The sequence below is a fragment of the Rhinopithecus bieti genome, unplaced genomic scaffold, assembly GCF_001698545.2.
Source record: "Rhinopithecus bieti isolate Rb0 unplaced genomic scaffold, ASM169854v2 scaffold_11966, whole genome shotgun sequence".
In the NCBI taxonomy this organism is placed as follows: Eukaryota; Metazoa; Chordata; class Mammalia; order Primates; family Cercopithecidae; genus Rhinopithecus; species Rhinopithecus bieti.
Window position 1 is genome coordinate 1758984 of NW_016807254.1, and position 24698 is coordinate 1783681.

The 24698-nt window shown below is 35.7% G+C and overlaps 1 protein-coding gene across 1 annotated transcript in view; it reads left to right on the forward strand.

Annotated features, from left to right (window-relative positions):
* LMBRD2 (LMBR1 domain containing 2) overlaps positions 1 to 24698 on the forward strand; it is a 62832-nt gene that overhangs the window by 27347 nt on the left and 10787 nt on the right. The window contains exons 8-16 of the mRNA XM_017880726.1: positions 9720 to 9794; positions 10940 to 11053; positions 11434 to 11617; positions 16004 to 16185; positions 17329 to 17462; positions 18818 to 18923; positions 19415 to 19512; positions 22680 to 22783; positions 23949 to 23995. Coding sequence (XP_017736215.1) covers positions 9720 to 9794; positions 10940 to 11053; positions 11434 to 11617; positions 16004 to 16185; positions 17329 to 17462; positions 18818 to 18923; positions 19415 to 19512; positions 22680 to 22783; positions 23949 to 23995 — 1044 coding nt within the window. The remainder of the gene's footprint in view (positions 1 to 9719; positions 9795 to 10939; positions 11054 to 11433; positions 11618 to 16003; positions 16186 to 17328; positions 17463 to 18817; positions 18924 to 19414; positions 19513 to 22679; positions 22784 to 23948; positions 23996 to 24698) is intronic.

The following is a 24698-nucleotide window of genomic DNA, read 5'->3' on the forward strand; positions in this document are numbered from 1 at the left end:
TCCGCCTCCCGGGTTTACGCCATTCTCCTGCCTCAGCCTCCCGAGTAGCTGGGACTACAGGCGCCCGCCACCTCGCCCGGCTAGTGTTTTGTATTTATTTTTAGTAGAGACGGGGTTTTACCATGTTAGCCAGGGTGGTCTCGATCTCCTGACCTCGTGATCCGCCCATCTCGGCCTCCCAAAGTGCTGGGATTACAGGCTTGAGCCACAGCGCCCGGCCTCAGCAACCATTTTTTAAGTGAATGAACAAATGAACAAATGAACGTATACTGTGATTAGAAAATTTTATGTTGGTTTTGCAGCATTTATTCTCTACAGAATGTAAGAGCTACAGCAGAAAATATTGATTTAAATGTAGGAGTGAGTCTATAAATAGTATTATTTAAATTGAAATGATTAAATTTCCTGTTATATTCAACATTCCTATGATGAATGTTATTACATCTTTTGAAAGAAGGTAATTCATCTTTGATAAATTTTACATTTATATTTGAAATTTTGAATTTTTTAAAAAAATTGAAATAGTTGAAAACTGATATTTCGATAAGATACTTACATTTGATAAAAGAAATTAATTTAAATTTAGATTTGATAGTGTTCCATCCAAAAGTTGGTATTAAATTCAGATGTTTCAGATTTGAGGAATTTGGGTTTCACTAATTTATTCAACATTCCTGCAAAATAAAATAAACCCAGGTATTATGTGAGTTACGGATTTTTCCCTAGAGGAAACTTTGCTGTCTGAATAAAATAGATTTTGTTGTTGTTATTTTTACATAGGAGCCCTCTGCTTAGAAATAAGATGTGGAAAATTAAGGACTGGCATTGGTGACTTTTGTGCTATTTTAGTATAGTATTCTTAGGTTTTAAGCTGTGTAAGAAATTTTAGATAAGAAACCACTCTTTAAAAATGAATGTTTTGAAAATAGCAGTAGGTACACATAGACAGCAAGATAACTCTGAACCTCTTTCCATCAAAAACAATGCATGATTTCTCAGGTATGAATTTCTTTTTTGTTTGTTTTCTGGGGTTTTAAAACATTTTTGTACATACTCATCACCTCAAGCATTTATTTTTCTTTATGTTACAAACCGATTATTTTCATTTAGTTATTTTAAAATGTACAATTACATTATTGACTGTAGCCACCCTGTTCTATCAAACACTGGATATTATTCACTCTAGCTATATTTTTGTACCCATTAACCATTCCCACTTCCCACCCTCCCTTCTACCCATAACCCCTCCCAGCCCCATAAATAAATGGGAACTTGTGAAGTTTGTCTTTCTGTGCCTGACTTATTTCACTTAACATAGTGACCTCTAGCTCCACCCATATTATTGCAAATGACTGGATCTCATTCTTATTTAATGGCTGAATAGTCCTCTGTTGTGTATATGTACCACATTTTCTTTATCCATTCATACGTTGATGGACACTTAGGTTGCTTCTAAATCTTGGCTATTGTGAGTACTGCTGCAATAAACATAGGAGTACAGACATTTCTTTGATGTAATGATTTCCTTGTTTTGGTTATATACCTAGCAGTGTAATTGCTGGAACACATAGTAGCTTTTTTTTTTTTTTAATTTTTTTGAGGAGCCTGCAAACTGTTCTCCATAGTAGTTGTACTAATTTACATTACGTTATTGCCTGTCTTTTGGATAAAATCCATTTTAACTGGGGTGAGATGATATCTCATTGTAGCTTTGATTTACATCTTTTGATGATTAGTGATTCAAAATCGGTAGCATTTCTATATGTCAACAGCAAATAATCTGAAAAAGAAACCCCATTTACAATTGCTATACCACAAATAAAATATCAAGGAATTAGCCAAGTAAGTGAAAGATCTCTACAATGAAAACTATAAAATGCCTGTTTTTGCCTGTTTGTCATTTGTATGTCTTTTTTTTTTTTTTTTTTTTTTTAGAAATTCAAATCTTTTGCCCATTTTTAATCGGATTATTACATTTCTTTTTTTCTCATGGAGTTGTTTGAATTCCTTATATATTCTGGTTATTAACCTCTTGTCAGAAAGATAGTTTACAAATATTTTCTCCTATTCTGTGGGTTATCGCTTCATTTTGTTGATAGTTTCCTTTGCTGTGCAGAAGCTTTTGCTTTGATTGCCTGTGCTTATAGGTTATTACTCAAGAAATCTTTGCCCAGTCCAATATCCTGGAGAGTTTCTCCAATGTTTTCTTGTATTAGTTTCATAGTTTGAGTTCTTAGATTTAAGTCTTTAAATCATTTTGATTTGATTTTTATATATGGGGAGATATCTGGTCTAGTTTCATTCTTCTGCATATATCCAGTTTTCCAGTTTTCCTGGCACCATTTATTGAAGAGACTATCCTTTCCTCATTGTTTGTTCTTGGAGCCCTTGTCAAAAATGAGTTCACTGTAGATATATGGATTTATTTTGGGGTTCTCTATTCTATACCATTGGTCTATTTTTATCCTAACACCATGCTGTTTTGGTTATAGCTTTATTATATAGTTTAAAGTCAGATAGTGTGATTCCTCCAGTTTTGCACTTTTTACTTAAAATAGCTTTGGCAGTTGAGGATCTTTTGTGGTTCCATATAAATTTTAGGATTGTTTTTTCTATTTCTGTTAAGAATGTCATTGATATTTTGATAGAGATTGCATTGAAATTATAGATCACTTTCAGTAGTATGGACATTTTAACAATATTGATTATTCTAATCCATGAAAATGGAATACCTTTTTATTTTTTTGTGTTCTCTTCAATTCCTTGCATCAGTGTTTTATAGTTTTCATTGTAGAAATCTTTCACTTATTTGGCTAATTCCTTGGTATTTTGTTTGTGTTATAGAGATTGTAAATGGGATTTCTTTTTCAGATTGTTTGTGGTTGACATATAGAAATGCTACTGATTTTTGAATGTTGATTTTGTGTACTGCAGCTTTACAGAATTTGTTTATCCCTTGTAATAGTTTTTTGGTGGAGTTTTAAGGTTTTTCCAAATGTAAGATTTATCACCTGAAAACAAGGATAATTTGACTTCTTTCTTTCCAAGTTTGATGCCCTTTATATCTTTCTCTTGTCTGATTGCTTTACTTAGGACTTCCAGTACTATACTGAATAACAGTAGTGAAAGTGGGCATCCTTGTCTTGTTCTAGATCTTAAAGGAAAGGCTTTCAATTTTTCCCCATTCAGTATGATACTAGCTGTGGGTCTGTCATATATGACTTTTATAGTGTTGAGGTATGTTCCCTGTATATTCAGGGTTTTTTTACGGTTTTTATCATAAAGGGATGTTGAATTTTATCAGTGCTTTCTCGGCATCAATAGAAATGCTCATATGGTTTTTTTCCTTCATTCTATTAATATGATATATCACACTGATTGATTTGCATATGTCAAACCATTCTTACATTCCTGGTATAAATCTGAATTGATCAGATGGATGACCTTTTCAACATGTTCTTGAATTCATTTTGCTAGTATTTTGTTGAGGATTTTTTCATGAGTGTCCATTGGGGATATTGGCCTGCAGTTTTCTTTTTTTGATGTGCCTGTTTCTGATTTTGGAATCAGGGCAATACTGGCCTCATAGATTGAGTTTGGAAGTATCCCTCCTCCTGTGTTTTCCAGAATAGTTTGAGTAGGATTTGTATTCTTTAAATGTTTGGTAAAATTCAGCAGTAAAACCATTGGGTCTTGGGCTTTTCTTTGCTGGGAGACTTTTTATTACAACTGTGATTTTATTACTTGTTGATCTGTTCAGGTTTTGGATTTCTTTCATGGTTTGATCTTGGTAAGTTGCATGTGTCTAGGAATTTGTCCATTTCTTCTAGGTTTTCCAATTTATTGACATATAGTTGCTCATTAGAAGTCTCTAATAATCCTTTGAATTTCTGCAGTATCACTTGTAATGTCTTTTTACCAATACAGCCACTCTGTGTCTTTCGATTGAAGAGTTTAGTTCATTTACATTCAGTGTTATTACTGATAAGTGAGGACTTACTCCTGCCATTTTGTTATTTGTTTTCTGGTTGTTTCGTGATATCCTCTTCTTTCCTTTCTTCCTGTCTTCCTTTTTGTGAAGGTGATTTTCTCTGGTGGTATGTTTTAACTTCTTGCTTCTTATTTTGTGTGTATCTGTTGTATGCTTTTTGGTTTGAGGTTACTTGAGGCTTGTGAGTAATATCTTATAGCCTATTATTTTAAACTGATGACAGCTTGACATTGATTGCAAAGATAAACACAGAAAACTAATAAAAACTAGATTTCACTTCCTCCCTCTACTTTTAACTTTTTTTTATATTTGTGTATTATTATACTATCTGTGTCTTAAAAGTTGTCATAGTTATTTTTCATTGGTTTGTCTCAAGATATGAGTAGTTTTCACACCACAGTTATAGTGTTAATAATATTCTTTGTTTTTCTGTGTACTTGCTATTACCAATGAGTTTTGTTCCGTCAGATGATTTTTATTGCTCATTGATGTCCTTTTCTTTCAGACTGAAGAACTCCCTTTAACATTTATTATAGAACAGGATTGGTATGGATGAACTCTCTTAGCTTTTGTTTGTCTGGAAACGTTTATTTCTCTTTCATGTTTGAAGAATATTTTCACTGGATATGTTATTCTAGGATAAGTGGTTTTTTGTTTTTTTTCTGTCAGCATTTTAAATATATCCTGTCACTCTCCTGACCTGTAAGGTTTCCACTGAGAAGCCTATTGCCAGATGTATTGGAGCTTCATTATGTGTTATTTGTTTCTCTTCTCCTGCTGCTTTTAGGATCCTTTCTTTATCCTTGACCTTAGGGAGTTTGATTATTAAATATCTTGAAATAGTCTTATTTGGGATAAATCTGCTTGGTGTTCTGTAATCTTCTTGTGCTTGAATATTGATATCTTTAGGTTTGGGATGTTCTCTGTTATTATCACTTTGAATAAACTTTCTACCCTTATATCTCTACCTCCTCTTTAAGGCCAGTAACTTTTAGATTTGGCCTTTTGAGGCCATTTTCTAGATTTTGTAGACGTTTGTCATTCTTTTTTATTATTTTTGTCTCCTCTAACTGTATTTTCAAATAGCCAAATTTTCAAATGTCTTCTAGCTCACTGATTCTTTCTTCTGCATGATCAATTCTGCTATTAAGATACTCTCATGCATTCTTCAATATGTCAATGCATTTTTCAACTCCAGAATTTCTACTTGATTATTTTTAATTCTTTCAACAGCTTTGTTAAATTTACCTGATAGGATTCTGAATTCCTTCTCTGTGTTACCTTGAATTTTGACAGCTATCTTGAATTCTGTGTCTGAAAGGGCACATATCTCTGTGTCTTCAGGATTGGTCCCTGGTGCCTTGTTATTTATTTTATTTAATTTCTTTGAGGCAGGGTCTCATTGTGTTGTCCAGGCTGGCATGATTGTGGCTCACTGCAGTCTCCACCTCCTGGGCTCAAGTCATCCTCTCACGTCAGCCATCCAAGTAGCTGGTGGCTGGTACTACAGGCATAAACCACCACACCCAGCTAATTTTTGTATTTTTGTAGAGACAGGGTTTCACCATGTTGCCCAGGCTGTTCTCAAACTCCTGAGCTCGAGTAACCTCCAGCCTCAGCCTCCCAAAGTGCTAGGATTACAGGAGTGAGCCACTGTGCTCGGCCTTGGTGCCTTATTTAGTTTGTTTGGTGAGGTCTTGTTTTTCTGGATGGTCTTGATTCTTGTGAATGTTCATCGGTGTCCAGACATTGAAAAATTAGGTATTCTTTATAGTCTTTGCAGTGTGGGCTTATTTGTAGCCATCCTTCTTGGAAAGGCTTTCCAGGTATTTGAAGGGACTTGGGTATTGTAATCTAAGTTTTTAGTCACTGCAGCTGTATCTATATTAGGGGACACCCCAAACCCCATACTGCTGCAGTTCTTGCAGACTTGTAGATGTGTGCCACCTTGGTGGTCTTGGATAAGATCTGGAAGAATTCTCTGGAGCATCAGGCAGAGACTCTTGTTCCCTTCCCTTGCTTTCTCCCAAACAACTGGAATCTCTCTCTTTGTCCTGAGCTTCATGGAGGTGGGGGAGGGGTGTCACAAGCACCCCTGTGGCCACCATCACTGGGACTGACTGCACTGGGTTAGACCTGAAGTTATCATGGTACTGCATCTCGCCCAAGGCCCACGGTAACCACTGCCTGGCTACCGTCTATGTTTGCTCAAGGTCCTGGTCCTCTACAGTCAGCAGGTGGCAAAGCCAACCCAGCTTTTGTTCTTCCCTTCAGAGTGGCAAGTTCTCCCTGAGTTGGGGTGTGTCCAGAGATGCCATCTGGGAGCCAGCCAGAGCCTGGAGCCAGAAACTGTAGGAATCTACCTGTGGCTAAACTGGCACCCAAGCCACAAGACAAAGTCCTTCAAGGCCCAAGATCTCTTCAGTCAGCTTGTGGTGAATGCTGCCATGCCTGGGACTTTCCCTTCAGGGCACTGGGCTCCTGTCTGGCCCAGCGAAGGTTCAACAATGCTGTCTAAGAGCCAAGTCCTGCAGTCTGGGGCCCCAAGAACCCACTTAGTACTATACCCAACAGTGGCTGAGGTTGTACCTTGTTTTTTGGTTTTTATGAAGGCACTTTTTTGTGTGGATAGTTGCTTAATCTGGTGTTCCTGTGAGGAGGACAATCAGTGGAGAATTCTATTCAGCCATCTTGCTCTACCTCCTGTGTATGAATTTCTGTGGCCATATACTTCAAGCTATTTTAGGATTCTTTCTGCTTCTCTGAATATCTGGAAACTTATAAACTTGAGGAGAAACGTATTTATCATTTAAAAAATACTTACTATTTTCCTGCCATGTTAAGTGCTATGCAGAACTGGCCGGAATAGAAATTCCTATTCTACTGACTTTCTAGAGTAGAAAATCGGACAGAGTCCCTTACAGTATGTGGTAAATGTGACATGAATGATAAAAAGAAAATGCTCTAGTATGGAGAAGTTATCACTACTAAATGACAGTCAGAGGACATGAAGGATTGCCTGGGCCTTGCAGAATGGGTAGAATTTTGATAGCTGATAACATTTCAGGCAGATATCAGGAAGTTTTAAAACCAAATTAATTTGAGCATGAAGTTTACATTGGAAAGATAAAGCTATATCTTGGCTTTGAATGCCATACTGAGAAGTCTAGTCATTTGACAGATAACAAAATTCAATCACTTTATTGGTAAATATTTTTTCAGCTATCCATTTAATCTCCCAAATGTAGTTTTATAAAAACTGTTTGGTATTTTTATGATATGTTTCTCTCTGAAACTGATAAATGCATTTGTGTGTCTATTACCTTTCTTTGAAGCATTAATAAAACTTATAAACTATGTCAAATCATTCAGAAGATATTTGCTAGATGGCCTAAAAGGTCACCTCTACCTTTTGTCATTTTTCTAGGTAGAGAATTTTAGGGAGGGAGAAACAGCTACTTATTTCCACTGAAAACTGCCTGTTAGCCTTCCTTCATGAATGTTGTCTGACCTGCTTAGAAAAGAATTTGATGAGACACAGTAATGAAAGAGCTCAAAGTTACATTATTTTGTATAAAGAAAGCAAACAGTATATTTCAAATACTTTCCATGCTTTATTAAAATTATGAACTTTTGAAGGAAGCCGAAATTTATAACAGATATAGCAAATGTTAATTGTTTCAGTACCTGTTTTTTAATATGGCTAAATAAAGAAAAAAACATGATATTTCACATGTAATATATAAACAAATTATATAGTTCATATTCAAAGTATGATAAATTTGTGCTAACAAGTCAAGAAACTTTAAGGCAGCTTAGTAATGGAAAATAGATGTAATGATGCTTCCAGGTGACCTCTTAAAAGCCCAAGTCTTATCTTGTCACTGTCATGTGTAGGCCTCACACATTAACCTCAAAATAAACCGTGATTAAGGGCTTCTAGGATCACTTTGATCTTGCTCTTTCAGCCTGATCCAGTGCTATGCAGACCCTTAATCTCCCTTTCCCTATAATCACACTGGAGTTTTTTCAGTCCCTTCAAGTAATGTGCTCACTTAGGCCTGGAGGCCTTTGTGTGTCCCATCCCTTTCTCTCTGCCAGGAATATTCTAGTCTCTCCCTTTGGTTGACTGACTTCTATATATTTGTTTCATCTCATTTTAAATAATCAGCTAATCAGAAAGTCTCCCACTCTACATTCTCCCCTCTCAGAGCACCTCATAATTTTCTCTGACAGTAGTTTCCACATCATTTTTATTTATGTTTGTTTTCCTCATTAAGCTAAATTCCTTAACAGGAATAGTATCTACTGGTACAGATTATTTATAAAGTATACATATTCTAAACTTCAATAGATGTGAAATTACCTTTAAATAGATTATATCACTTTTTACTGTATATAGGAGAGCCTGTTTTCCCACAGTCTTACCTCTTTACATAATATCAATTTTGAAAAAAACTTATTTTAAAATCTATAACTTTTAGTGAGCTCAAGTATCTTTTTAGACATTTATTGGCCAATGGCATTTTTTCCGTGTTCCCACTTTTCTGTTGATTTGTAAGAGCTCATCACATATTAAGGATGAGTCTTTGTCATATAAATTACAAATATTTTTTCGCAATTTTGTCTATGTGCTAGATGGCTTCTCTGCCTTGAGTTTTATATCCCTAAAAACCCTTCTCTACTCTGTGCCTCAGAATGTTCTTCTAAATATCCTGCTCAGTTCTCTTATGCTTTCCAGGCTGTGAACATGCTATTCCACCTGACTAAAACAGTGGTTTCAGCTTCTTAAAAATTTCATGAATATTATAGAATATTGTGATTCCTTAGGAACTACTGGTTCTAAAGAGTCTTCTCTTTTACCCTTCTATGCCTTTTATAATCAGAATTGCTTATTTAATTATCGCATTACTGGACTGAAATTTTAAGACTGACAATTCCTTGTCTTCTCTCCCTGCCCTCTATAGGGATTATGGGGTCCTTACACCTAGCACAGTACTGGCAAATAGTGTGCTGTTTTGTTTGTTTGTTTTTAAATTATTCTATTTTTAAATTTTTATTTATTTATTTAGAGACCAGGTTATGAGACTGGCTAATGTTTGTATTTTTGGTAGAGACGGGGTTTCACCGTATTGCCAAAACTGGTCTTAAACTCTGGGACTCAAGTGATCTACCTGCCTTAGCCTCCCAAAGTGCTGGCATTGCAGGCCTGAGCCGCTGTGCCCCGCCAGCAGATAGTGTGCTCCTCATAAGCAAGTATGGAGTTAATCAATCATGACTGCTCTAGAGTACTCTTATAGGAAAGAGCTGGCACTTTGTGACATTTGTAGGCTTTTTTGCTTCCTCTGGTTTTTCACTATATTTTAGATAATGAGATAATTGATCTTGGTGAGTAAGGCAGAGGAATATAGCCCTGTTCTTTTAGGACCACAAAGTTTGTCTGATCTTTTGTGGACTTTTAAATAATGCTTATTCTTTTTTGTGCACCAAGTGATGAAGTGATGAGAGAGTGAATCTAAAAAGTAAGGAAAAGTTCAGGGTATGGAAATAGCTATTCAGTGACTTTGTATTTTTACTTGTGTTCTTAAGAGCCTTTATTCATGTAGTGCAAAGTAATTTGTGTTGAAGTTGAACTTGTGAGAAAATATATAGTACTTAATGCATTCTCATTTGGAATATGTGATCTGTAGAAATCGAAATATGTTTATTTATTTTACTGTTTTTATAGGAGGTTCGTAAAGTGAATGAAAGCATCAAGTATAATCACCCATTGAGAAAATGTGTTGATACAATACTTAAAAAGGTAATGAAATCATCCTGTTTTCTTTTGAAATACACACTTATATATTATACCAAAAGTACCAGAAAAGTATGAAAACAGCCTATAGCTGAGGTCTTAAACTCATTTTCATATAAATATTAACCAAATACCATTTGTACTTTGAATTTTTTTTAATTACTGCAAGTTTAACACTAATTATTGGCAGTACTTTCTGTTGAAATATGGAAATAGAGGTTGACTAATATATAAGGATTGTCATGACAGTGATGGAAATAAACCTTTAAACTGTCATTGTATTTGTTCACTAAAGGCATATCTCCTGTAAAAATAAACTAAAGCCTCAGTAATATCTTACAATCCGCTGCCTACACATTATTTTACAAATATTTTCATTAATATATTCATGACATATATCATAAAATGAGTGATGTTAGCATAGGTATTTAATAAACTATACAGTTAAGGTTTTGATGCATTGGTATTGAATTAGGGGTATTTATATACTTCCAAAAATGGTTATTTGTAGTTCCCCAATTGTCTTCTAAACCCACAGAATGATAGAAATATTTATTTTCCTATATTTTAAATCTGTTATACTGATTCTTGCCTAGTGTTCTGTTTGGCTAAGATAATACTCACTGGAATCACTTTTCTAACTATTTATCTCACATTTGCTACTTTTTGAGAACTACTAAGAGAGGTTAACTAAGTTGCCCAAGTTCATATAGGTAATAAATGAATAGTAGTATAGAAGATGACTTTATTCATGTATTTATTTCTCTGTGCTATGCCTTTCAAAAATTCAGCATCTTGGATTTGTCATGATTTTGCTTCATTCTTTAGCTAGAAAAATAATTTATCCTACTTAGAATAATCCTCTCAAATACTAGTTGCTTCCTGTAGGTAGGCTCCCCTGCCTATAGCCATCTATATCTATCTAGTATATATGAACACAAAGATTAATATTATAGAGGTGAGAAGTAACTCAGTACACCTTTTAAGACATTTTCAAGAAAATATCAGCAGATGAAGTCTAACTAGAGGTGACAATAAAGTAGGAAGATGTTTTTGAAAAAATTAGAACTGCTCAAGAATGAAAGATTTTAATAAAATAAATTTTATCTTTTACAATTAAGATTTTAAAAGTCTACTTTTTTTTTTTTTAGTGCCCTACAGAGTATCAGGAAAAAATGGGTAGAAACATGGATGATTATGAAGATTTTGATGAAAAGCATAATATTTACCCAAGTGAAAAAAGTCTGGTAAAACTGCATAAACAGGTAACTTTGTTAATTGTAAGTATTTTACTTAATGATGATTTTAAGTAGACTTATCATTGCTCATATGAAAGGAATGTTTAGTGAATGTGTATTTAAAACTTTCTTTCATCCTGTCCTTATTATTCTTTGAAATATTTTATCTCTGTGTATACCAGCAGGGTTACTATTGGCATTTGGGGAGGGAGAATTCTTCGCTGAGCATAACTGTTACATTATATAAAACTGTTACATCATTTTAGAACCTTAATATTCTCAGCCTGACCCAGTAAATACCCTAGCACTTTCCCGTTGTTGTGACAATCAAAACATGCTCCCTAGTGGAGAGCTGAACCACTGTTGGATCAGAACACTACCAGGTCTACCCCCGTTCTCTTTTTCAGGTGATTTATTCAGTTCAGAGACACCGTCGAACTCAAGTACAATGGCAGATTCTTTTGGAGCAAGCATTTTATCTGGAAGATGTAGCAAAAAATGAAACTAGTGCTACTCGTCAGTTTGTTCACACCTTTCAATCGCCAGAGCCAGAAAATCGATTTATCCAATATTTTTATAATCCTACATTTGGTATGTAATTTAATATAAATTTCAAACTTTAATGATGAAAAGTTTTCTGTAGAAAAAAATTATGTGTTTTCACCAATGCAAAATTTATACTATGTGATATTAAGTATCTGGTAACATTTCCCCAAAATAACTGTTTTACTTATCATATAACATATAATCATTAGTTTCCACTGTTACTTCACAAATAATAAAAATTCTATTTAAAAATGTATACATCAAGCATATTTTGTATAATGCATAATGTATACAATTATGTATTGCTTAATGACTGGGATTACTCTGAGAAATGTGTTGTTAGGCAATTTCATCATTGCATGAGCATCATAGGGTACATACTAAACCTAGATGGTATAGCCCACTACACATGTAGGCGATATAGTATGGCTTATTACTTCTAGGCTACAAACCTATACAATATGTTACTGTACTAAATAATGTAGGCAATTGTAGCACAGTGGTAAGTATTTGTGTATATAAACATAGAAAAGATAATAGTAAAAATGCAGTATTGTAATTTTATGGGATCACCATTGTATATGCAGTCCATCATTGACTGGAATGTTGTTATGTGACACATGACTGTACTTAAAATAGTTAGAATTGTAAGTAATTTACGGCCGGGCGCGGTGGCTCAAGCCTGTAATCCCAGCACTTTGGGAGGCCGAGACGGGCGGATCACGAGGTCAGGAGATCGAGATCATTCTGGCAAACATGTTGAAACCCCGTCTCTACTAAAAAATACAAAAAAAAAAACTAGCCGGGCGAGGTGGCGGGCCCCTGTAGTCCCAGCTACTCGGGAGGCTGAGGCAGGAGAATGGCGTGAACCCGGGAGGCGGAGCTTGCAGTGAACCGATATCCGGCCACTGCACTCCAGCCTGGGCAACAGAGCGAGACTCCGTCTTAAAAAAAAAAAAAAGAATTGTAAGTAATTTTACATCACAAGCTTGGGTCTCTTCTTCAGTCTTGACATGCTACTGAAATATTCCCCTAAATAATCCTCTTTCATTATTTACATTTATTAGTCTTATTATAAAACCTATACTCTGTAGTTATCATTTTTCTCCTTTTCGATAATTTATAGCAGTCCCTTCAAGTGTTGTCAAATTTAGTGTGAAGAAACTTAATGCAAGTACAAAAGTGTCACAGTATTAAAACTTCTGTTTACCTTATTTATTCAAATAAATGGTTATATTCACTTGATTCTCCTTTGCATGTTTGGTTTTGAGTATGAAGACTTAATGGCTATAACAAATATCTCAGAAAACTTTAACAAAAATGCTTCGTAATTAAATGAAGGAATGATGTGGTATCTGTTTTCATTCATTCAACAAATATTTGGGTACATTAGTGCTATGTATTGTTGGGTGCTTGGTAGCTTGGTACGTATCAATTTAGAAAGACAGAAATTCCTGCCCTTGTGGAGTGAGGAAAACAGACAATAAACATATAAAGGCGTAAAGATGCTGAATAGGCAGTTGATTATAGAAATTGAAATTCAAGGGAGAAGTCTGAACTACAGATATGAATTAGGGTACCATCAATGTATAGTGAACCATGGGGTCAGGGTAAAATCAATAAAGAAGTATTGAGATAGAGAAAAGAGAAAAGTCTGAGGACCAAGTCTGAGGCACTCCAGAATTTAGAGATTAGGTGGATGAGAAGTAACCAGCAGAAAAGATTAGAAAAGGAGGGGCCAGTGAGACAGGAAAATTAGGACAATGAAGTGTTTTGAGGAAGAGAGTATATAAACTACCTTTTCAAATGTTGCACATAGATTAAGGATCATAAATATTAAGACCTGAACATTGGATTTTAGAGAAGTGAGGGGAGAGGATAAAAAAAACCTGACTGAAATTTAAAAGAAATAGGAAGAGGAGCAATTGGAGACAGACTAGAAAACTCTTAAAATGTTTTCCTTATAAAAGGGAACAGAGAAAAGGGGTAGTAGCTGACAGAGGATTGGGGGCATAGTCAAGAGAAATTATCACATGTAATTAGTAAATGATATAATAGAATTTGAGGCCAGGCACGGTGGTTCACACCTGTAATCCCAGCACTCTGGGAGGCCGAGGTGGGCAGATCACAAGGTCAAGAGATTGAGACCATCCTGGCCAACATGGTGAAACCCCTTCTCTACTAAAAATACAAAAATTAGTTGGGCGTGGTGCCACATGCCTGTAGTCCCAGCTACTTGGGAGGCTGAGGCAGGAGAATCGCTTGAACCCGGGAGGCGGAGGTTGCAGTGAGCCGACATTGTGCCACTGCACTCCGCCTGGCAACAGAGTGAGACTTGGTCTCAAATAAAAAAAAAAAAGAAGCAAATGAGAATTTGATAAGACAATAGAGAATTTCTAGGACAATGTTCATGACTAGTAGAGATGAGGTAGGAAATAGTGAACAATGAAGAGAATGGTGGAGGTAAGGCACAGATGTAACTAGCTGAGAAGTTGTAGTGGTAGAAACTTGGGAAAATTCTCCTCTGATCGCTTTGTTTTCTTAATGAAATGTGGAGAGTAAGTATAGAAGAGGAGATTTTAGAGATTTGAGGAGGGAAGAGAAGGTGCAAAATAGTTACCTAGTAGAGTGGGCTTCGGAGAAGATTGGCGAATTACAGTAGGCTAGCGAGGCAGTACTGAGGACCCACTTGAAGCTAGTGATTAAGAATTTAAAGTGAGGCCAGTCAACGAGGTTGGGTGTCTTTCTCCTGCAGTGTGCAGCTGTGTGGATGCAGGCTCAGAGTAGCCAGGGAGTTGGATTTAACCAGGTGTGGTTTAGCTTAACAGGTACAGTGGAGCAAAATGGGGCAAAGTAAGTGTGATACTGTCCTCAAAGACTGGAATCTGAGCTGCATGAGGAAGGAAGGGCATCAAAGTGTTAAATAACAGTAGAAGTGTGATAGAATAAATTGATTTTTCGTCCAGGTATGGCCAGTCAGTGGAGTTGAAATACTGTACTAGATGAAGGTATTCTTTGGAGACAAGCATGCTGGAATGCGATTATATGGAAGGGCTGGAGATGCTGATAATGAAAGGTTTAGGCATCACTGTAGCAACAAGTAATTGAGGTAGGATGGAGGGAAAGTTCATTAGAGAGGAGGTCAAGGAAATGAGAGACAAGGGTATTGAAACGGGAATCATTTATGTGGGTATTGAAATCACTAGGAATTATGATGAGAGAAAAGTTGTAAAGAATTACAGTGAACCAGAAGCTCAACTATTCAATAAATGAAGTAAAAATATAGCTTTTTAATTTATTGAGCTTTCTTTTTTAAATTTTTCTTTATACCTAAATTCAGACTTAAAACCAAAATGGTGCTGAGTGTGGTGGCTTACGCCTGTAATCCTAACACTTTGGGAGGCTGAGGTGGGTGGATCACGAGGTCAGGAGATCGAGACCATCCTGCCTAACACAGTGAAACACCATCTCTACTAAAAATACAAAAAATTAGCCGGGCGTGGTAGCACGCGTCTAATAAAAATACAAAAAGTTAGCTGGGCGTGGTGGCACTCGCCTGTAGTTCCAGCTACTTGGGAGGCTGAAGCAGGAGAATTGCTTTAACCCTGGAGTCAGAGGTTGCAGTGAGCCGAGATCACACCACTGCACTCCAGCCTGGGCGACAGAGCAAGACTCCGTCTCAAAACAAAATAAGACAAAACAAAACAGTACAAAATATTCCCATATACCCTTCAACCAGGCTCTCCAATGTTAACATTTTGCCATATTGATTTGCTTTGTCTGTATGTATTTTTTCTTACTATTTTAGAGTTGTATCCAGACATGATGCCTCCTTGTTCCTAAATGTTTCTGTGTATACTTTCTAAAAATAAAGATATTTTCTTACATAGCCAAATACAGCCATCAAAATAAAAAATTAATATTTATACTGTACTATTATTTACAGACCTTATTCAGATTTTGCTATAATTATCCCAATAATATTTTTTGTAAAAAATCCCAGATCATGCATCACATTCAGTTATTATGTCTCCTTAGTTTCCTCTCATCTGACACAGTTTCTCAGTCTTTGTGTTTTATGATATATCAGAAAATGTTTTTGGGAGTATAGGCCAGTTTTTTGTTGAATGTCCCTGAATTTGACTTTGATGTTTCTTTAAAATTAGATGCAGGTTCTGCATTTTTTGTAGGAATACCACAGCAGCAATGTCATGTTCCTATCAGTACATCACAGCAGGAGGCACATGATGTCAGTTTGTCCCATCATGGATGATCATTTGGTTAGGGTGGTATCTGCCTGGTTTCTCTGCCGTTGAATTGTTGTTTTTCTCTTTGAAATTAAGTATCTTATTGGGAGATATTTTGAAACAATGTAAATACCCCATTAGTCTTTTATAGTTTTCCTAATCATTTTTTTCTTTTATCTTCTAGAATGGTACTGGGAATGTCTTTTGCGACCATGGTTTTACAAGATACTTGCTGTGGTTCTGTCCATCTTCTCCGTGATTGTTGTGTGGTCAGAGTGCACATTCTTTAGCACTACTCCTGTCTTATCCCTCTTTGCGGTCTTCATACAGCTGGCAGAAAAAACATATAATTATATTTATATAGAGGTCAGTTTATTTTATGTCTGTCATAAATAGATGTCACTTCGTAGTATAATCCTTAACTATTTTCTCCATGTATTTCTTCTAGTAAAAATGAAAGCTGTGAAGTTTTCTGCAGTGTTGTTATTCAAAGTTCCAGAAATGTGCTTCATTATTTTACCCACGTTATAGAAACTAATAACTATTTGAGGAGAGATGAAAAGTTGCAAGATAGTGTAAAATCTGAGAATTTTTTTTTTTTTTTTTTTTTTTTTTGGAGGCAGAATCTTGCTCTGTCACCCAGGTTGGAGTATAGTAGCGTGAATATGGCTCACTGCAGCCTAGATTTTCCAGGCTCAAGAGATCCTCTCACTTTAGCCTCCCAAGTAGCTGGGCCTACAGTCATGTACCACCATCCCCTGCTAATTTTTGTATTTTTTTATAGAGTCAGGGTTTGTCATGTTGCCCAGGCTGGTCTGGAACTCTTGCACTCAAGTGATCCTCCTGCTTCAGCCTCCCAAAGTGCTGGGATGACAGACGTGAACCATCACACTTGGCCCTAGGAATACTTTGATTATATTTATGCCAGTAAAGCTACATAACTTGTAGGCCTCATGTGAGGAGTTGCCAAGGGAATGGGAAAACAGGCTCACATTGGAAGGTAGATTTGAAACTTTTGGATCTAGGATGTTAAACAGTTTGAAATGTAGGTTTTTTCCTAATCTTAGTGGGTGATTTAAAAGTTCTCTATTACTGTATTTCAATTACAGAGCATCAATAAATATTAGAAATGGAGGCTAGACTGGGCGTGGTGGCTGTAATCCCAGCTCTTTGGGAGGCGGAGGCGGGTGGATCACGAGGTCAGGAGTTTGAGACCAGCCTGGCAAACATGGTGAAACCCCATCTCTACTAAAAATACAAAATTAGCCGGGCATGGTGGCACATGCCTGTAATCCCAGCTACTCAGGAGGCTGAGGCAGGAGAATCACTTGAACCCAGGAGGTAGAGGTTGCAGTGAGCCGAGATTGCGCCACTGCACTCCAGCCTCGGCTACAGGGCCCAGACTCCGTCTCAGAAAAAGAAAAAAAAAATGAAGGATAATGCTTGTAATTGTTAAGTGCTAAAGTCTGTTTGTTTTAAACAAACTGCTTTGTTTTTGTTTTTTTCCAGATTGCTTGCTTCCTTTCCATCTTCTTCCTAAGTATCTGTGTTTATTCTACTGTGTTCAGGATTCGTGTATTTAACTATTATTACTTGGCTTCACATCACCAGACTGATGCTTATAGCCTTCTTTTCAGTGGCATGTAAGTAGGATTATGTTTAGAAACAAGAGAAATGTCATCACTGAGTGTATTCTTATGGATCTTTTATTTTTGCTTACAGGTGTTCCACTAACATCTATATTTCTATCAGCTAATTGATTAGGTTTAAATATTAAATTGATGTTTGTTGATTGCCAGCTAACTCCTGCTTGAGTTTTAAGGTTAAAGTAGGTGTACTGGGTAAAGTAGGCTAGAAGGCAGAAGAAACATACTTAGTGAGCCTGGATTTACCAACCAGAGATTAGCAAGTAGTAGAAATAATGGAGAGTTTAGAGACTAAGTCAGACCTAGATGGTGTCCTAAGATTCAGTGGTCTGTCACTGAGTTGAGGAGGACTGGGAAAACCAAAAAGAACAATTTTTCCTGAGGAATTTAGAGAGGATTTAGAGAGATGTCTTCAAGTTGGGTGAGATTGTACAATCTATTAGTTGTTCTTATTGTTAAATGAGTCCTATGAGGTATTTATAAAGGATGAACTTAGATAATTTTGTAGAGGAGTTGACATCTAAAGTATTTTTAAGCATCTTTTTTGTTGTTTTCCAAATAATTATGGACTCACAGGAAGTTGCAAATATAGTACAAAAAGTCCTATGTAACCTTCACTCTACCCCCAGTGATATCAAAACCGGGAAATGAGAGTAAAACATTACTGTTAACTATATACTACAGACTTTAGTTCTCACAATTTTTTTAATCCTTCATTCATTTGTGTGTGTGTCTGTGTGTGTGTGTGTGTGTGTGTAGATTCCTGTAGGCACCAACACAATCAAGATTCAGAACAGTTCTGTCACCACAAAAGAATTCTCTCATATTATGTTTTTTTTTTATTCATACCCACACTTTATTCTCCCCAGCCCCAATTATCCAAGTGGGTTTGTAAGGCATTCTTTTTATTTGGACAGAATCGAACAACTTTATGTCTGTGCTTGTCAGAATGACGTATGTTGATACAACTTCAGTTCTTTTATGTACTGAATACAATTCACCTTGAGGATGTTAACTGTCCTTGTCATGCTGTGAGATGGATTTTACGGATGACTTAGTTGTAGGAGATGCATGCAAAGGCATTCCACAATTTGTGGGGATAAAGCAATAGCAGAAACCATAAAAGCAAGGAGCTTGAGTCTGTAGTCATGTAGGCATTGATGTGGCAATTTTCAGAATACCTCTCAAGTAAGTGAGGGCGGGTCACATTAAGAATTCAATGTATGTATAAAGCAAATAGATGAAAATTTTAGCTATAATTATCTGAAATGTTTTTAATACATCTCAGTATAATATAAAATGTATTTTACTGCTTTACTTTTTATATACATATTTTTAAATGTTTGTTGCAGGCTATTTTGCCGTTTGACACCTCCTTTATGTCTTAATTTCTTGGGTTTGACCCATATGGATTCATCTATCTCTCACAAGAATACTCAGCCAACTGCTTACACATCTGTAAGTGTGGTCAGAAAATGGAATTCCTTAGTTTCACTATCTATATGAGATGCTGTTACTGTGAAATTTCTTTTAATGCCAGCAGAAAAGTTCTACAGTGTTACTGGTAAAATTTTCTCTTAAAGATTGTATATGTATTACTATTGACTGGATAAAAGTGATTTTGCTTCTTTTATGATAAAAATGTTTTTTGGTTCATATAGGTTGTCTAACTGAGCAGTATCAAAAGAATTGACCTATTCTAATATTAACTTTATATTTATAGTCAATGTATGTGATAATTTTGAGTAATAATTACATTAATTTTCCTTAAGAGAAAACCTCAATAAAAAGCAGATTTTAAAAAATAAGTCCATTTACTGCTTTTTTTCTACTTTTTAAAAAGTTCAAATGGATTGGCATAACTGGTTATAGGCAAATTTTCTAATGAAGGAAAGGAATGGAAATTATAGAGCTATTCCAATTTAACTTACTTTTTTCTTGCTCTTCAGATTATGGGTTCCATGAAAGTTTTATCCTTTATTGCAGATGGATTCTATATATATTATCCTATGTTGGTGGTAATTCTCTGCATTGCTACTTATTTTAGGTAAGAAACTTAACATTATTTTTTCTTTTGCTCTTAAATCTGGATATCCTTTCTCTTTAAAACTCTTTTCAGTGTTTACTAATTGAGTTTCAGTTTGTTTTATTGTGGCTTTGGAGAAGCTGGGGATAGTTCAAAGGGACTACTGGAGTGATCAGGTGCTATTCTCCCTCTAAAAAATTTAAAGAAAAAAGAGGTAGAGTTATTATTGTATTATAATAAATAATATTATTTTAACATTATTCTATTTAGGCTAAAAAATGATAGGATTAATTACAGAGTGTTAACTCTAAGTCCTGGCCTTTGACACTGACAGCTAGCATAGCCTGCAAAACACCCTTCTGTCCAGCTTTTTTCTAATGGCATAAATTAGCCTTGGAGCTTTCCACTAATTATTGCTGGGTGTCTAGATGCTTCAGACCATGACCAGAACAAAGGGTCAGGTGAGGACCAATTGTAATCAAGCTGTACATTAAGACTAGAGGAGAAATTTTCTCCTGTGTCGGAAAGCACATGGAATGCTCTTTTCATGGAATTTGAATGAATGGTAGAATCTAGGCAGGAGTGAGATTCAAAAGGGTTTAAAGGATAGGTGTACTTGGCTTCTAGCATCTGTCTTTCCTTCTTTTTGTATGCCAGGCCTCCTCATCCTGTACTCTGCCCTCTTTCATTGCCTAAGTGCTCCATAACATATCCAAAATACCACTTTTCAAAACACTTAGAAATGTTCATTGCTTAGTCTTCTGAGAAAAATAAATTTTATCTACTTACTTTATTTAAATCTTCCAATACCATTTTATAGTTGTTACAGATAATATCTACTAACATTACAGTAATGAGTAAACAGATATTGTTTAAAATACATTCTCTATTGAATTTTTAAAAATATATTTTACTTTCTCATAAGTAAAATAACTAAAAGATTATAACTTCAAATTGTAGCAGGACGAGCCACGGACAAGAACCCCTCAGACACCCAAGTTGTAGAAGGAAAGGGCTTTATTCAGCTGGGAGCATCAGCAGACTCACGTCTCCAAAAACTGAGCTCCCCGAATGAGCAATTCTTGTCCCTTTTAAGGGCTTACAACTCTAAGGGGATCCGCGTGAGGGTTGTGATTATTGAACAAGCAGGGGGTATGTGACTGGGGGCTGTATGCACCAGTAATTAGAACGGAACAGAACAGGACAGGGATTTTCACGACGCTTTTCCATACAATGTCTGAAATCTATAGATAACACAAGCAGTTAGGTCAGGGGCTGATGTTTAACTACCAGGCCCAGGGTGCGTTGCTGGGCTGTCTGCCAGTGGATTCCATTTCTGCCTTTTAGTTTTTACTTCTTCTTTCTTTATAGGCAGAAATAGGGCATAAGACAATATGAGGGGTGTTCTCCTCCCTTAAAATAATACTTTTAATATGAACTGATAGCAAATCTAATATTTTGAGTGTTTTCTTTAGGTGGAGAAAACAGTAACATCTACAGTGTGAAAATGAAGTATTAAAAGAAGAGTCTAGTCATACTTTGTGTGCCTAAAACTATGTTTTTATTATGTGCTTAATTATTTGAAAAGTTAATAAAGTGGAACATTAAGAACTTGTAATATATAAATTTTTTTAATGTTAGCAGTTATGTTGGCAAGATTAGCATTTCTTCTTACCTTGTTAGATGGTTGTACGGATCAAGTGATATGGGGCAGAATAATGCTTTGTCAACTATAAAATCTTAGCTATAAGGAATCACTATGTCTAGAGAAAGGAAAATTGTTTAATATAATCATTAAAAGTGTCTTTCTAATCAGGATAAACTTTGAGTGCCATTTTATCTTTAAGGGGAAAAAAGTTAATTTTCAGATTAACTCACAGAATAGATGTTCTGTTATAGAACACCTGAAGCAATGCCTTACTAACATTTCAGTGATAGGTTGACTTGATAAGTTCATTTTCATTTGAAATGCTGCCAGAATTAGTCTAATTCCCATGCTATTAGCAACACAGCCACACCCAACACAGCCACACCCAGAGTGAATATTCAGACTTACCTGCCTAGAGAGTGTAATGTTGTTTCCTGACACTTTAGACAAAGATAAAACCTTCCCAGAGACAGTGATCTAATTCTGAGCTTCTCATCCCAGAATATAGTACTCTCACAAGGATATGAACATGGTAAGGAAATGTTTGAAGTCAGAGAGTTAGCATAATCATCTGCAAAACCCCAATTTTACCCAATGGTAATACATAATAAACATTTTTTATATGAATGAAACAAGTAGATATATTATGGATTAGCTAGATATTTACACATTTTTCCTGCAAAATGGAATTTTCCTTCACTTTTTCTAAATTGCTTTCCTGTTTTCCCTTTGTCTCTCTCTCGCTCTCTCCTTCACCACTTTCTCTTCCCTTTTCCTCCCTGTCTGTGTAGAAGTACATCACTGAAAAAGTTTGAGAACTAATATAATAAAAAGAACTGCTTGGTTTTGGTCTGGGATTTAAATTCTAAGTCTGTCATTTATTAAGGGCTCTTTAGCAAAGTATTTAACCCCTTAGGCCTATTTTCTTACCTGTAAAGTGATATTTATCTCTTAGAGTGATAGTAAAAATTAAATAAGAAGGCATCTGTAAATTATCTGATGTATAGTTGGATCTTAAACAAATATTAATCCTGCCTATTCACCTATCGTTTCCTTCCTTGTGTTCCATGTTTTCAGTATTCTCATCTTGTACAACAATCAAATTTAAAGTAAATAGCAAATAAGATATAAGGTAGTAGGCTTCAGATAAGATATAGTAATCAATTTGTAGTTTATAAAAGCTATTTAAATACTTAACTAGATCAGAGGGAAAAAATTGCTCTTACATTATTATAGTTATCATTTTAGCATCTTGGTGTAATTGTTTTCTGAAGGTATGCTGATAACTTGACTTAATTGACACCTATAAGAAACCTGAATATAGTGCATACCCTAATCAGTGAAGTACAGGGCATACACTTCTTAGAAAGGGAGATAAGTGGTACTTCTTGAAGCATGTCAGATGTGACTGTAGATAACTATATGATAACAGGTAATGAAGCATAGTCTTCTTTTGGAGTGACAATGCTAAAGAACAATTCATCTAAATATTTACAATGTGAAATAATGCTTGTCTTTTTTAAAAACCTGCTTTTATTAGTTTGGGAACCCGTTGTTTGAATCTGCTTGGTTTCCAGCAGTTTATGGGAGATGATGATATGACATCAGACTTAGTTAATGAAGGAAAAGAATTAATCAGAAAAGGTAAGATTTGTCTTTTAAAATAAATGAAGGGAAAATACTAAATGCTAAGACTCAAAATACAAAATTAATATTTGTATAGTTTGTGAATAATTTTAATCTATCCTAAGAAATTATCAATTAATGCAAATTTCTAGCTAAAATGTACATGTAGCCTTCCTAGCAAAATAATTTGAAAACATAAGTAATTGTTTTATCTGTCTTTAAGAAATTCTGAAGCTTAAATTATTAGTATGTCTGCAGCTAGATAACACCCTTGTTTGGTCTTGGAATCATTTTCATGTTTACCTTGAAACATAATTGCCAAATTCTGTACAGTTATAAAGCTCATTAATTTAAAGAATCATCAGTTTGATACTACATGGGAAATCATTCAAGCAAAGGCTACTTTTTTAGAATGTGATGATCATTAATAGCCTGTTACAATACATGGCACTCTGGTAGAATAAAATCACAAAACTGAGTGTATTAAATTTACTGATGTTCAAAATGATGGTAGCATGGAGGGAAAAAAAGTTGAATTTTGGGACGTTGATTCTTAGACATTCTCCCTACTTGAGTCTGGGGCTTTTGTGTGATTATGGGTTGAATGTAAGCCAAAATGTATTGCAGCTCCAAAATAAGTTAGTGTAGTTTTCACATGCTCTCCTATTAGACCTCATATGGCATAGCACATCCAGTCCTGGGTAAGATTTTTAAGAATAAGACTGATAAATTAAAAGGTATTTAGAGAAGGACAGCTAGAATTATGAGTCTGTAGAGCATATCCTGTGGGAAAAAAGTGAAAACATCATGTCTGTAACCTAAAGAGAGTAACCAAGAAAACCACTCATACAGAAAGAAGAGAAGTATGAACTTAACTTAGAAGACAGGAATAAAAGAGAATAGAATTTACAGAGAAACAAATTTCAGGTCATTGTGAGAAAGAACTCTTTGTTCACTAAAGTTATTTAAACAGAGACTACAGGGCCATCTGCAACAAAAATACGGAAGGCATTCACTATTGAGTGAGGTAACCTCTCAAATTCTTGCCAGCAATAACCTATAACATTTGATTTTGTGATAATTTAAAAGAAATATCAGTCATAGCCCGATATCTTTACTTCAGTTACACTATGTCTGATTAAACCATGTTATGCCATATTTGAGGTCATTTTTCTGTCTTTAGAGAAGAGAAAAAGGCAAAGGCAAGAAGAAGGCGAAAATCGAAGAAGAGTAAGTACAGTATTAACTTCTGTAATCTGAAGATTAATTTGAAATATTTCTTAAGAATCTTACTAATTTGGAATAATTAGCTAAAGACAAAAAAAAAACAGTGGGAAAATGTTATAAGATATTTTTAAAGAAAGGGAATTTTAATACTTTCAGGTACGTACACTAAGTATCCTGACAGACCTGTTCTAAAAGTCATTAGTAATAAATTACTTCATGTTTGGCTCCGAGCAGCTTCTTGCCTAAAGTAGGTGCTCCGTGAATATTTGTTGAATGAATAAATAAATAAAATTGTGTATTCTTGCTATTAAAGTGGTTTTGGGGGGCGGAGCAAGATGGCCGAATAGGAACAGCTCCAGTCTCCAACTCCCAGCGCGAGCGACACAGAAGACCGGTGATTTCCGCATTTTCAACTGAGGTACTGGGGTCATCTCACTAGGGAGTGCCGGACAATCAGTGCTGGTCAGCTGCTGCAGCCTGACCAGTGAGAGCTGAAGCAGGGCGAGGCATCGCCTCACCTGGGAAGCGCAAGGGGGAAGGGAATCCCTTTTCCTAGCCAGGGGAACTGAGACACACAACACCTGGAAAATCGGGTAACTCCCACCCCAATACTGCGCTTTAAGCAAACGGGCACACCAGGAGAATATATCCCACACATGGCCGGGAGGGTCCCACGCCCACGGAGCCTCCCTCATTGCTAACACAG